The following is a 10,968-nucleotide window of genomic DNA, read 5'->3' as shown; positions in this document are numbered from 1 at the left end:
TGCATGGTTAACCTACACAACTTTCCTTTCTTTTTTTTATCACTCCATCTTCTTCTTTCTCCAGTAAGCATTTCTCTAAACATACGATCGCTTCCTCTCCTGTCTTCCCTGACAGCCCGAGGTCGTAGGTTTCAGGAAACTACGAAACGTTGAACAAAAGAAGGTATCCTTTGCACATTGTTTTGCGCCCGAACGGTTCAATGTAAACAATCCGCGAAGCATGTGTTAACTTTATATTCGCTTCATTATTATCTCAAAACTGACCCCGCGGATCGCCTATTTTCAGAGGTACTCACTCTGCTAACTGGCAGAAGAGCTTGACTGTATTTTTATACTTCATATTCGACTCGACAGAAGTGCTCAATGTTGACAGAGTTTCCTTGCGACGCTGAGGAGGTCGGGCTGTCGTGATGCTTTCAATTACTATCTTTTAGTTTTTGTTGCTTTTTGCTTAGGTAAGGTCGTTGCTATACGCTGCTGTTATCCACGAATGTGTACGTTCCGATACTTGATCTTTCTACCAGGCGTCACGTTCAAATGGTCTAGGAAACAACGTCCTTAGCGTGCTTGCCGTCTTTGAAAAGCGCAGACTTGACGAAGCTCTTCGTGCTCGTCAAGAATCTCTTCGCAAGAGTCTACGATGCACAGTGGACAAAAGAAAATAGACAAATACTGTTTGATAGCGGAAAGAAAAACATGGCTGATCCCTCTGTCATAGGAATCGGTATAACACGTAGGTGAAACGTCTCTTCACAGACGTATTTGCGCATTTGTTGTTCATTTTTTCGGCACGAGGGTGAAAAAAATCAATGCTATAGCAACAAATTGTAATGTCACGCGAAGAACGGAAAGCAGCTCGAAACTAGCAACGCGCTGCTCGAGCAGTAAGGACGCAAACACACTAAAGTGCCACCGATCTCTGAGTACCGCCAATGGTAAATGGTGCAAATAAATAGCTCGCCGTTAGTATGGCGAAGAACTTGTCGTCTGTGGCCGAATCGGTTCGCGCTGCGGAGAGAGGGGTAGTAGGTTCGATTCCCGGTGACGGAACTTTTAACACGAAAGTGTTTTATGCCGGGGTCCACCAAGGCTTCAGTGACGTATTTCTGTCACGGAAATGACGTCGAAAAAGTTTACACAATCAGATGGCAAAGAAAAAAGTTCCGCCAACGGGCATCGAACCCACGACCACTCGGTCCGCAACAACAGATGCCGGGCTCGCTATCCACTGCGCCACGGTCACAGACTCTAGAGACTTTACAAACGCGCCTTTTATATCTGCCACTCTCCCGGTCAGCGGGTGGTGCTGACCTCTGGGAGCGGTAAAGTAATTCGTCATTACTATGGCCTCCGCGATTAGTACCTGCAACGCGTTACACGTTCGTCATATTCGGCGCGTTTCAATACAAGTGCAATTTTGTCAATGCCTTAACACACCGCGAGGTGGTGACCTTAACGCAAGCGTCGTAAAAGCGTCAGCCTCGTTGATAGCATCATGCTAATCTGAACCAAAATAGCTCTGCGACGCGCGCCTGCTTCACCTGCTGTAACACCGCGTTCCCCGCTCACGCGCTCGCCCTCACCCCGTGAAAAATCGCGGCCGGGCTACCGGGGCGACACGACGCGCTTTTGCGTTTCCCTCTAGTCCGGCCGTGGTGTTTTGTCACATTTTAACATGCCCCGGGATGGTGACCATGTTATACGTCCAATTTGCGACGCTCTTCTGGCTATCACACCTCGTTCTCTGATTACGCTTTCACCGTTAACTACTACAGCTACCAAAAGGGTTTGTTTAATCATTTAACATGGATGTTAGTTGTCGGGATGGAGATGTACCACCAATCATCAAGTGGGTGCATCCACATTAAACGGTTCTATAGCTGCCAGACATCAATATACATTGTACAAACTCTCTTATATCAATGTACAGTAAACATTCAGTTACGTAAGGAGACGCTTTACTTTCGTGTTATTCCGATTCCTATGACGGAGGGATGAACCTTATTTTTTTCTTTAAGATTTCTCTTTGCCATCTGTACTGTTATTCACAACGCCATATCCATGACGGAATATGTCAGTGGAACCGTGGTGGACCCCGGCATAAAACATTTTCGTGTTAAAAAAAAATTGTTTCATTCTTCAGTGCCCGCCGCAGCTCAGAATTGACGTTTTCGTAGATTGCTTTACCTCCAGTTCAGTACAAACATTTTTGCAGCGGTGGAAGAAGTGCGGCTGCCCTGTAGAACTAGCAATTCGTGCGAACAGAGTATTTTCTCCATTCTCTTCTTTTAGGGGCGAAGCTCCTTATAGCGGCACCCGTTCGTCCCTCGTAGCGTAGTATGTAACCAGTCTTACGCTTTGACCTGCAAGGTGGTGCCGGTGGGAGATTTTCCTGTGCGTTGTTGAACAATAAAAAATTCGCAGCGTTAGCTAAAAGCCGACTTCTTCTGTCTCTCATTCCCATTAGCAGCCATTCTTGACCTCCAAGGTAGTGCCTGGTGAGATTTCTCCTGTGCGTTATTAAACAATAAAATTTTGTTCAAAACGCCGTTGATTGATGAAATAAACCAACAAAAGACGCCAGATGTTTTGTAAAAGCAAAACGAAAGAACGCCAGCTGCTTAACGAAAGACGCCAGATGTTTTCTAAGCAATGGTTTTCTAAACAATGAAAATTCACAGCGTACTTGTAAAATTAAAGTGCGCTGCAAGTCGTCGTAACTCATCGAACCTTTAGTATAAACGCGCCCGATCTCACGTCGGTGATGATGTACTGGCAGAATTCACGGAAGATTCACGGTTTACCGATGAACCTCCGCAGCTTCGCCCACTCTCATCATTCACTCCGTGGATATGCTGTGATTTTTTTGCTGCAAGTTCATTGCAAACCGAGTTTGCTTGTGCTGCCTTACTGATAAATTTCAATATGACCTTTTTTTGCACCAGTCTTGGGATGTTGAGACAGAGCAGGCGGGGTGCTTGCGTACCTTTATTCTGAGACGACATATCGGGACGATGAAGCGAAGTCAGTGTTCATTGGAATGAAACAGAGCTAGCCATAGGCGTACGCAGGGTTCCTCATTAGGGGGGGGCGAAGGTTCATCGCAGCGCCCCCCCCACCTACTAAGTCCATGTATGGGGCAGATTTTGCGCCCCCCCCCCCCCTCTTAGGTGCCTGGAAGGGTCAATGTACGGGGCAGATTTTTGCGCCCCTTCCTAGATGATTACAGGGGCGGCCGCCCCCCCCCCCCCCCCCCTCTGTCCCCCCTGTGCGCACGCCTATGGATCTAGCCTCCTATTTTTTATTAATGAAGCGGTAGCTTTCATGTGCTGCGTGTAAATACCATCTCGTATAGCAGACAATTCGAAATATACGAATTCGATATATACAAGGATTGTGTTACAAGAAAAGAAAGCAGACCCTTGATTGCGACGGCTACGACTTCACTCCTGAAAGAGGAAATTCAGTTGGGCTCCATCACGTAACTAATCCTAAAAATAGCGCGAAAATATGAATGCAAGAGTTTTCTGAGATTCGTAAAAAAAAAGGAAATAAAGCTCAGAATTTATCGAGGAACTGGCGGTGCATCTGGCTCATCGCCTAGCTCACTAATACAGGGTACGCCGAGGTAGTACAGTGGGTTTCAGTGCTTGGCTACTGACCCAGAAGTCGCGGGTTTGATCCCGGCCACCGCGGTCGCACATTAACCAGATGATCGAAATTTCTGGAGCCTCGTAATCATAACATGACGTTGGCACGTAAAGCGCCAGATATTATTGTTACGCTAATCTAAACTAATAAATAAAAGAATTCAATATATGTGGAGTACAAGAATACAAAGCTACTTTTCTTTTGCATTGATAGCTTGGTATTCATTGAAATGTGGTCGCACATTTCTCCCGCAGCACCTGACCAAAAAAGATTACGTGTTCGAGGACAACCTCGACGTGGGCGACTTCCTCTTCGATGCTACTAGTGGACATGGCGTCCCGGCCGAACGCAGAAGCCCAACCAACTGCAGCAGGAGAACAGCCGGCTGATGACAGCATGCTCCTGTCTCCATCCTCTTCACCCGTTCGCCGTTCTTCCGCCGTGACATCGCCATCTTTTGACGTCGACGAGGTGAGGGAGTGAGAGGCACGAAGTGTCGCCCCGCGCAGAGCCGAGACCTTGCTTCTGCTCTTCTGCGGGTTACTGTACTTTCACTGATTCACGCTAGAGGCAGCGAATTGCACTAGGTAAAAGAAAAAGCATGGCTGATTCCTCTACCTTTAAAGCGTGCCCTTCGAGTCATTCGCGCCATCTCGCTAGTGATAACGAAAACACGCGGAAAGCCGCCGATCTCTGACTACCGCCAACGGTAAATGGTGTATAAATAGCTAGCCGTTAGTATGCTGAAGAACGAGCTGTCTCTGGCCGAGTCGGTTCGCGCCGCGCGTGCGGGGCTAGTGGTCGTAGTTCGATCCCGGCGACCGAACTTTTCTTCTAGTTTTTTTTTCTTTGCCATCTGTTAGTGTATATTTTGCAACGTCATATCCGTGACGGAAATACGTCAGTGTAGCCATAGCGGACCCCGGCATAATACATTAGTGTTTAAAAAAAGGAGGTGACCTATCCTTAACTGGTGTCTGGTAGTGGCACTCGCATCTCGACGTTAGTGTGCCCGGTGTAGTCCTGAGTGACTTTGTGTTTCTTCGCCCTGTCGAAGCGGATCTCAGAGGCAACGTAGAAAGAAGCCGTGATGAATCTGCTCCGCCAGGTGCCGAAACGACCAGCTGCTCAGAAGTAAAGCATCTACTCTTCAATGAACTCATTCAATCAATTTTCATTTATTATCCTAACTGTTACTCAGCCAATATCTCGAGTAAAATTGTAGGCTCGGTATCGTATCCTATGCAACATGACTCAGCTTGAACAGAACCATCAATTCTACAGTTTTATTTTTTAAAACACATTTTCTGGATATTTGGGCAACCGGAATTGAGTACTCGGCCGGAAGTGCTTGGAAAGTAAACAAGATTGTCGCTCGTTGTTCGCGCCACTAATGAACAATGAAACGTGCCCTCAGGTTCGGACATAGCGGTGGGAAGGGACACACGACAATAAGGAAAAGCTCAAATTATATAGAAATGCAATATGCTCAGTTTACGACAGCACAAGAGCAAATATTAGTACAGTGTAAGCTTTATCGGTGGTTAAATTCGAGATATAACTGTAACCGATGGACAGTGACAACAAGAGATGCCCTAAGTAAGAATTACAACAGTACATCTTCGGCATAAGGTACTCCGTTAGTTAATGTCATGAAAAGAGGGAAACATTCTAAGGCATTGTCATACACCATCAATTAAAAAAGAATATGCATCGATGATCCTAGTGGTTGAACGTAGTCGGCAATTTCACACCACATAGATATTTTCAGATCGAAGCAGGTAAGCATCGCATGAGAGGGACACCATCCATTTGATTGTTGCTTATTCTGCTTGTGTGTCGTTTGAAATACTTGTCAATAAAAACGTTTAAAATAAAATTAACCACACGTAAAAGTTATCGGCACGAGCTTTACAGTTTCCGTGTAGCGATATTGGGATATCTTCTTCACTCTTATCAAACCGGCGGAAAGACTAATGGAGGCTGCGTGTACAGATAGAGCGAAACATTGCCCTTGATTCTGAAGTACGTGAGTAGCGTTCTAAGCTAGACAATGGGAAGAACGAAAGAGGCGTATTTAATAGAGAGAGAAAAAGAGAGAGAGGCAAAGAAACACAGAGAGTTTAACCAGGGCGCACGTCCGGTTTGCTGTCCTGCACCTGGAAAGGAATACAGAGACCAAAAGATATAGAACAAAAGAGAGAGAGAGAGAGATGTACACAGTCACGCACACACTTGAGGAAGCACATAAAGTCTACATGCGATCGTACAGACCTGTTGACATTAAGTACTTCGGCAAGACTCTCGTTTCCTTATGGGCATTCGATGCACATGTCCATGGCCTAGAATCTTAATAGCAGAAAATGGTCTCGAGTCCAGTTTGTTAAGAGTTAAAGATACATACTCTGACACTTCTTGGACATCGGTAAGGATTCCGATTGATTTTATCTATTTTATCTTGTTGCAGATTGGGCTTTTCATTAGGAGCCGGCTAAACTGCAGTGGCGTCGACGTCGATGCCGTAGGTGCTCAGCAGAGGAATAAAAATGAAGAATATTTGCTACCGACACAGCATAAAGTCGAAGCCGCTTCGAGTACAGTTCACCCAGACGGGAAAGGCGACGTTAACGCCACACCTGCGGAAGCCTTGCCAACTCCGAAGGTGCCACGGGTCGCGTCGACAACGGGACACACCGACGACTCCGCACCACGCAACAGCGCTGTTAGCAGCACGGAACGCAGGGGCTCGTCTTCACACGGAATCGAAGTGGAGGCGAGCAAGCCGACTTCCGGCAGCAAGACTTCGTTTTTCGGCGGTTTCACGTGGAGCCTATCGCAGGGAAACAAGCAGAAAAAATCCGACAACCATTCCCCTCGGTCAGCGTCACCACAGGCAAATCGAGAGGGCCGCGTCAATTGCTCCGGCAAAGCGGACGCCATGGAAGGTGTCGCTTCGGACGCAGCGCGCAGCACTGTTTCTTCCGATTCCGCTCAAAGAGTACAGGCCGTCACGAGGAACTGGCAGACAGTGGCAGGTGTTCTGAGACGGCTGACGCCGCGCTGGCATCGACGGCTGGTACGGAAGGAAGGGTGAGCGGAAGCCAGCAGGATAGGACACCAAGTAGCCCCTCGACGTCGCACGGGGAAGTGCCGATGTCCGCAGGAAAGAGAAGTTCTGGTCGCGGGTCATCTTTCCTTCCTGAGGACGAAAGCCGATTCGCAGCCGGGTAGCGTTCTTCGTCTTCCCTCGAATCAGAAGAGAGCCGCGACGCGGGAACTTTGTAGACGTGAAAGAAACTTTTTCCCGTGCGCGTGCGCAACGTGTTAAGCGGTATGGCGACCACCCGTACCTCGTGTGTGTTCTCCCAGCCTCAAAGCCTTGGTGACATTCATTCTGGGGCCAGTGTTCATTGTGATCGGGTGCTTCGCAGAAGGCCCGTCGCTTGTCCCTTGCTGGCAGCCACGAACAGCGAAAGCTCGCCGTGGAAGCGCTGGACGCCTGCTACCAACCATACGCAGGTGACAGACAGTTCATTCGCTAATATAACTTCGAAATTAACGCCGGGTTTTATGGGGCAGAAGACCCTTGTCACTGCAGCGCAAAATGCATGTACTAGCGCATCTGTTTGATATCTCCTAACTAAATGTAACGCTTATAAAAAAGGAGATTCGTTGAACGAATATCGGCTGTACAAGAACGCTGCAAATATTGATGTAGTGGAGGTCATAAATGAGGCAGTGAGGTAGAATAAGCCTTTAGCATAATTATTTCGCGGTGATATTCGCAATCGTTGCACTTATGGGCGAATGCTATTATTAGATACTCCCTCTGCACCCCACCTCCTCCCGCGCATAAGAAATTATAAATGGCGATTAAACTGGAAACAAGACAGACAATCACGTGAAGATGAAGTGATGAAAACTCCTTGAGCAGGGAATGTCGCTGGAGTCGACGTTTCGACAAGTGAAGTCGTCTTAATCAAGGCGGCAACGTCATGTTACTCATTGCTCTGTATTTGATTTGATATCTCTTTTTTTTTTCGTGGGAGTGTTGTTCCGCTATGCTGGCAATGTGTGGTTTGATGTTTAGTAGCTAGATGGTACGACTAGAGATACTACGTCATGCGAACAATCAAATAAGAATGGCGCAATTTTATCCCCAGAGCAGGCTATACTATATGCTTATTTGCAACAGCACGAGCATGAGCTTTACACAGCTAGAGAGAGAAAGAGAGAAAGAGGGAAAATGAGCAAAGGCAAGGAAGTTGGTCAGAGAGGAGTTGCTGGTTTGCTAGCCTTCAATCTCGCCCTATTTGAACTACCACTAGCTCATTAAACTTAGGTCAAGACGTGAGTGATAATGGTATTTCAGAAGGGATAGGGTTTTGGCGTGCTGGTTGGTCATCGCTAAGCAGAATAAATAGCGCAGGAATAAACTGTGCTATGTATTCTGCCTAATTATAGCAGGCTGCATAATAACAACCACCTTTATAGGTTATTAAGCCGTCCATGAAGACGCACGCAACATATTAAGCATGCCAGCAATGATACAAACATTCATAATGATCGTTTAATTTCTTCTTAGGGATGCTAGCGTAAACTCAGTCATATTATTTGACGCTTGTTGCACCTCCTCCGCAGATCCCGGCCCATGAATTCACGTGGTGGACCGAAAACGTTACGGTGCTTCACCGTGCCAGCGAGTGCAGCGTTGGGCTTGTCACTAAAAGTTCCGGTTTACCTGTGAAGTGCCAGCTGGTGTTGTGCCTCTCCCTGTTGCCATGGACCATTTAAAGCTTTTTACGAATAAATGACTCTATCAATCGTCTGGCTATGACCTCTCTAACCAAGCAGCAGCGCCGCAGAAGGATGCTGAAGCCGACCGTCTCGCTGCCGAATTTTCATCAGGTCGACGAATGTTTAATTAAGACGGCTGCCCTAAAATCAATGCCTTAAATTTGTGTACTGGTAGCCATAAAGATATGCTTGGGTTGTCGACGTGTCCTTCAAGTGTGCCGAAAATTTGTTATATAAAACCGTCTAGACATGGGCGATGGTGCCACTGCAACAACAGAAAGTGCTTGTTGAAGGCCCTAGATGGCACTCTTTAATTTGAGTGACGTTCTCTATGCTAAAACGGAATTACCTCGATAGCTTTTGATGTACAACTCGTCGTCATTGCACTGATGCATGCCAACTTCACTGGCTACTCCATCAACGTGGGCAGTTGACTAACTACCGTGACATGTATGTGAAGCAACACGCAGAACGACACATAGTGGAGGAAACACAATAAACAAAAGAGAGCTCGCGGCACTCGCGACTTCATTAACTCTAGAAAACAGTTATTCACATTTATATGCCAGCCAGACTTGTACACGTTACAGAAAATAAGTAAGCGATTACAATTACAATTACTTGATTTAATACGTAATTGATTGCAGTCGTCAATTACAGCCCTAGAAAAGTAGCTTAGCAATTACAGATATGTAATATATCACTTTTACCTTATTTCCTTCAAAATTTTACTGCCGTAACACGATAACATCAGTTTACTCAAACTACGACGAACTATACTGCAGTGTGGCTTGCATGGTAGAGAGAAGGCTGCAGACTTGCGCGAAGGCTGGGAAGCTTACTGTGGCTTCTGGGATATACTGTTACACGTTAACTTTCAACAAAGTTGAAAGTTTTTAAAGTTGTTGACGCTGATCTTCCACGTTTCCGCGTTAAGAGGTCAACTGCTACACTCAACACCACTCTCTCAATGCATGCACTGGAGCGAAAGGTGCTATTATAACGCAGGAACACCTTGCGCACTAGCTCGTAGTTGCGCAGTGCTTCGACGCTAGCGTCCATACCCTCTACGAAGCGTCGGGCTTCGCGGTTGCTGGCGCTCGGGTAAGGCCAAGGAAAAGGTTGAAAATTGGCACTGTAGGGACCCCCGTCTGACAGGGCGGGGGGTCCCTACAGAGCAGTCGCATATTTTTCGAGACGAGAACTGCTGTGTAGAAAACTCGCTACAACTTGATTTCCGAAAAAAAAAAGGTAATTTATTACCGGCTGTCAATTACAAAGAATGTAATTGAATTAACCCGACCGTTACAGTTTCAAAAAAGTAATCGATTACATTACAAAAGTACAAGAAAGTGTGATTGATAACAAGTGATCGGTTACTTGTAACGCGTTACGTACAACTCTGATACCAGCACACCTTGATACGTCACGTGAGGTCTGCCAGGCTAGGCCCCCTCCAGCTCTCCCTGTAAGAACGTCATTGTCATCACCATCGACTGCCACAGTGAATGTGCGGATACAACACGTGGTGCCAGACAATAAATCGTGCTGCACATGTATAGAAGTCCGAAGTGAACTACATTATTTAGCTTAGTTCCCCGCTGTTTACGACAAAACATAAATCGCAGCGCGTTCGCTACTACGCAACACAGTGTCCCTCTTTACGCGAATGCAACGAACCACGAGGCAATAAGCCGATTTAATCTAACAATGTTTTCCTTACAAGCAATATAAACCAAGCTCAGCTCGATCGGATAGAATCATATGAAGAGACTGAGCCGGAACAGCAGAGATGCGGAGGCATTCAGCACCTGTAAAGGCCTACTCGTGCTTCTTGAAATAAGCGACTCCTTTCCACAAAAACACTTACGTTGCAGCTTCTTGACCACCGTTCCCTTTTATGCCCCGAAGCGGAAAAGGTAAGTGGAATAAGGTACTACTTTCTTTGCAGAGTAAGGCTAGCGGTCATTTTGTAGGCTCAACCTTGGCAATAGCGGAGTGCTTTATCGCGTAATTTAAGGCGCCGCTTAAAATTAAGATATTTTCTTTGAAGAAAATGTAACTTTTCGGTCAGAGCTTTTATCATACTTCTGTTTATGGTTTGTCCTGTCTGCGTTGTTTGACGTATATGATCGTTATGTAACTCACTATCCTGCGTATTTTTATAGCTCGAGGCCACCATAAAACAAAATTAGTCATTAAGAACGGCGTGGAAACAAGGACATCAAAGATAAACAACCAGCGGCGTAGGCAGAAATTTTCTTTGCGAAGGGGGGAGGTGGGCGGGGGGGGGGGCCCCGCTTGATCCGACATGGGGTCCGGGAAGGAAAGCTGTGGTCGAGTGTCATTTTGTGATCTGTGTATCATGGTAGAAAAAAATTGGGGGGGGGGGGGTGGAGCGGTGGGCCACCCGTGGGCTACGCCACTGTAAAAACTAAAGAAATTTATTAATAAGAGAGGAAAGTTTAAAGATGAAGGCTTAATTGAATCGATGACAAACCGCTGAACAAGGAATGTGGC

The 10,968-nt window shown here is 46.5% G+C and overlaps 1 protein-coding gene across 1 annotated transcript; it reads left to right on the top strand.

The window, feature by feature from the left end:
- Positions 1-3,978: 3,978 nt before the first annotated feature.
- On the top strand, positions 3,979-6,745 carry LOC119377716 (uncharacterized). Its single transcript, XM_037647064.1, has 2 exons — positions 3,979-4,122; positions 6,119-6,745. Exons 1-2 carry the CDS (start codon positions 3,982-3,984, stop codon positions 6,743-6,745), a joined length of 768 nt encoding a protein of 255 aa, XP_037502992.1. The 5' UTR covers positions 3,979-3,981.
- Positions 6,746-10,968: the final 4,223 nt, after the last annotated feature.

This window comes from Rhipicephalus sanguineus, unplaced genomic scaffold, assembly GCF_013339695.2.
Source record: "Rhipicephalus sanguineus isolate Rsan-2018 unplaced genomic scaffold, BIME_Rsan_1.4 Seq552, whole genome shotgun sequence".
Classification (NCBI taxonomy): domain Eukaryota; kingdom Metazoa; phylum Arthropoda; class Arachnida; order Ixodida; family Ixodidae; genus Rhipicephalus; species Rhipicephalus sanguineus.
This window is presented reverse-complemented; position numbering and strand designations above follow the sequence as displayed.

Bases quoted from the DNA above. Each gene is read 5' to 3' on its own strand.
- LOC119377716 (XM_037647064.1), top strand. From the start codon at position 3,982: ATGGCGTCCCGGCCGAACGCAGAAGCCCAACCAACTGCAGCAGGAGAA. The intron at 4,123-6,118 runs GTGAGGGAGTGA...ATCTTGTTGCAG, and splicing joins CATCTTTTGACGTCGACGAG to ATTGGGCTTTTCATTAGGAG.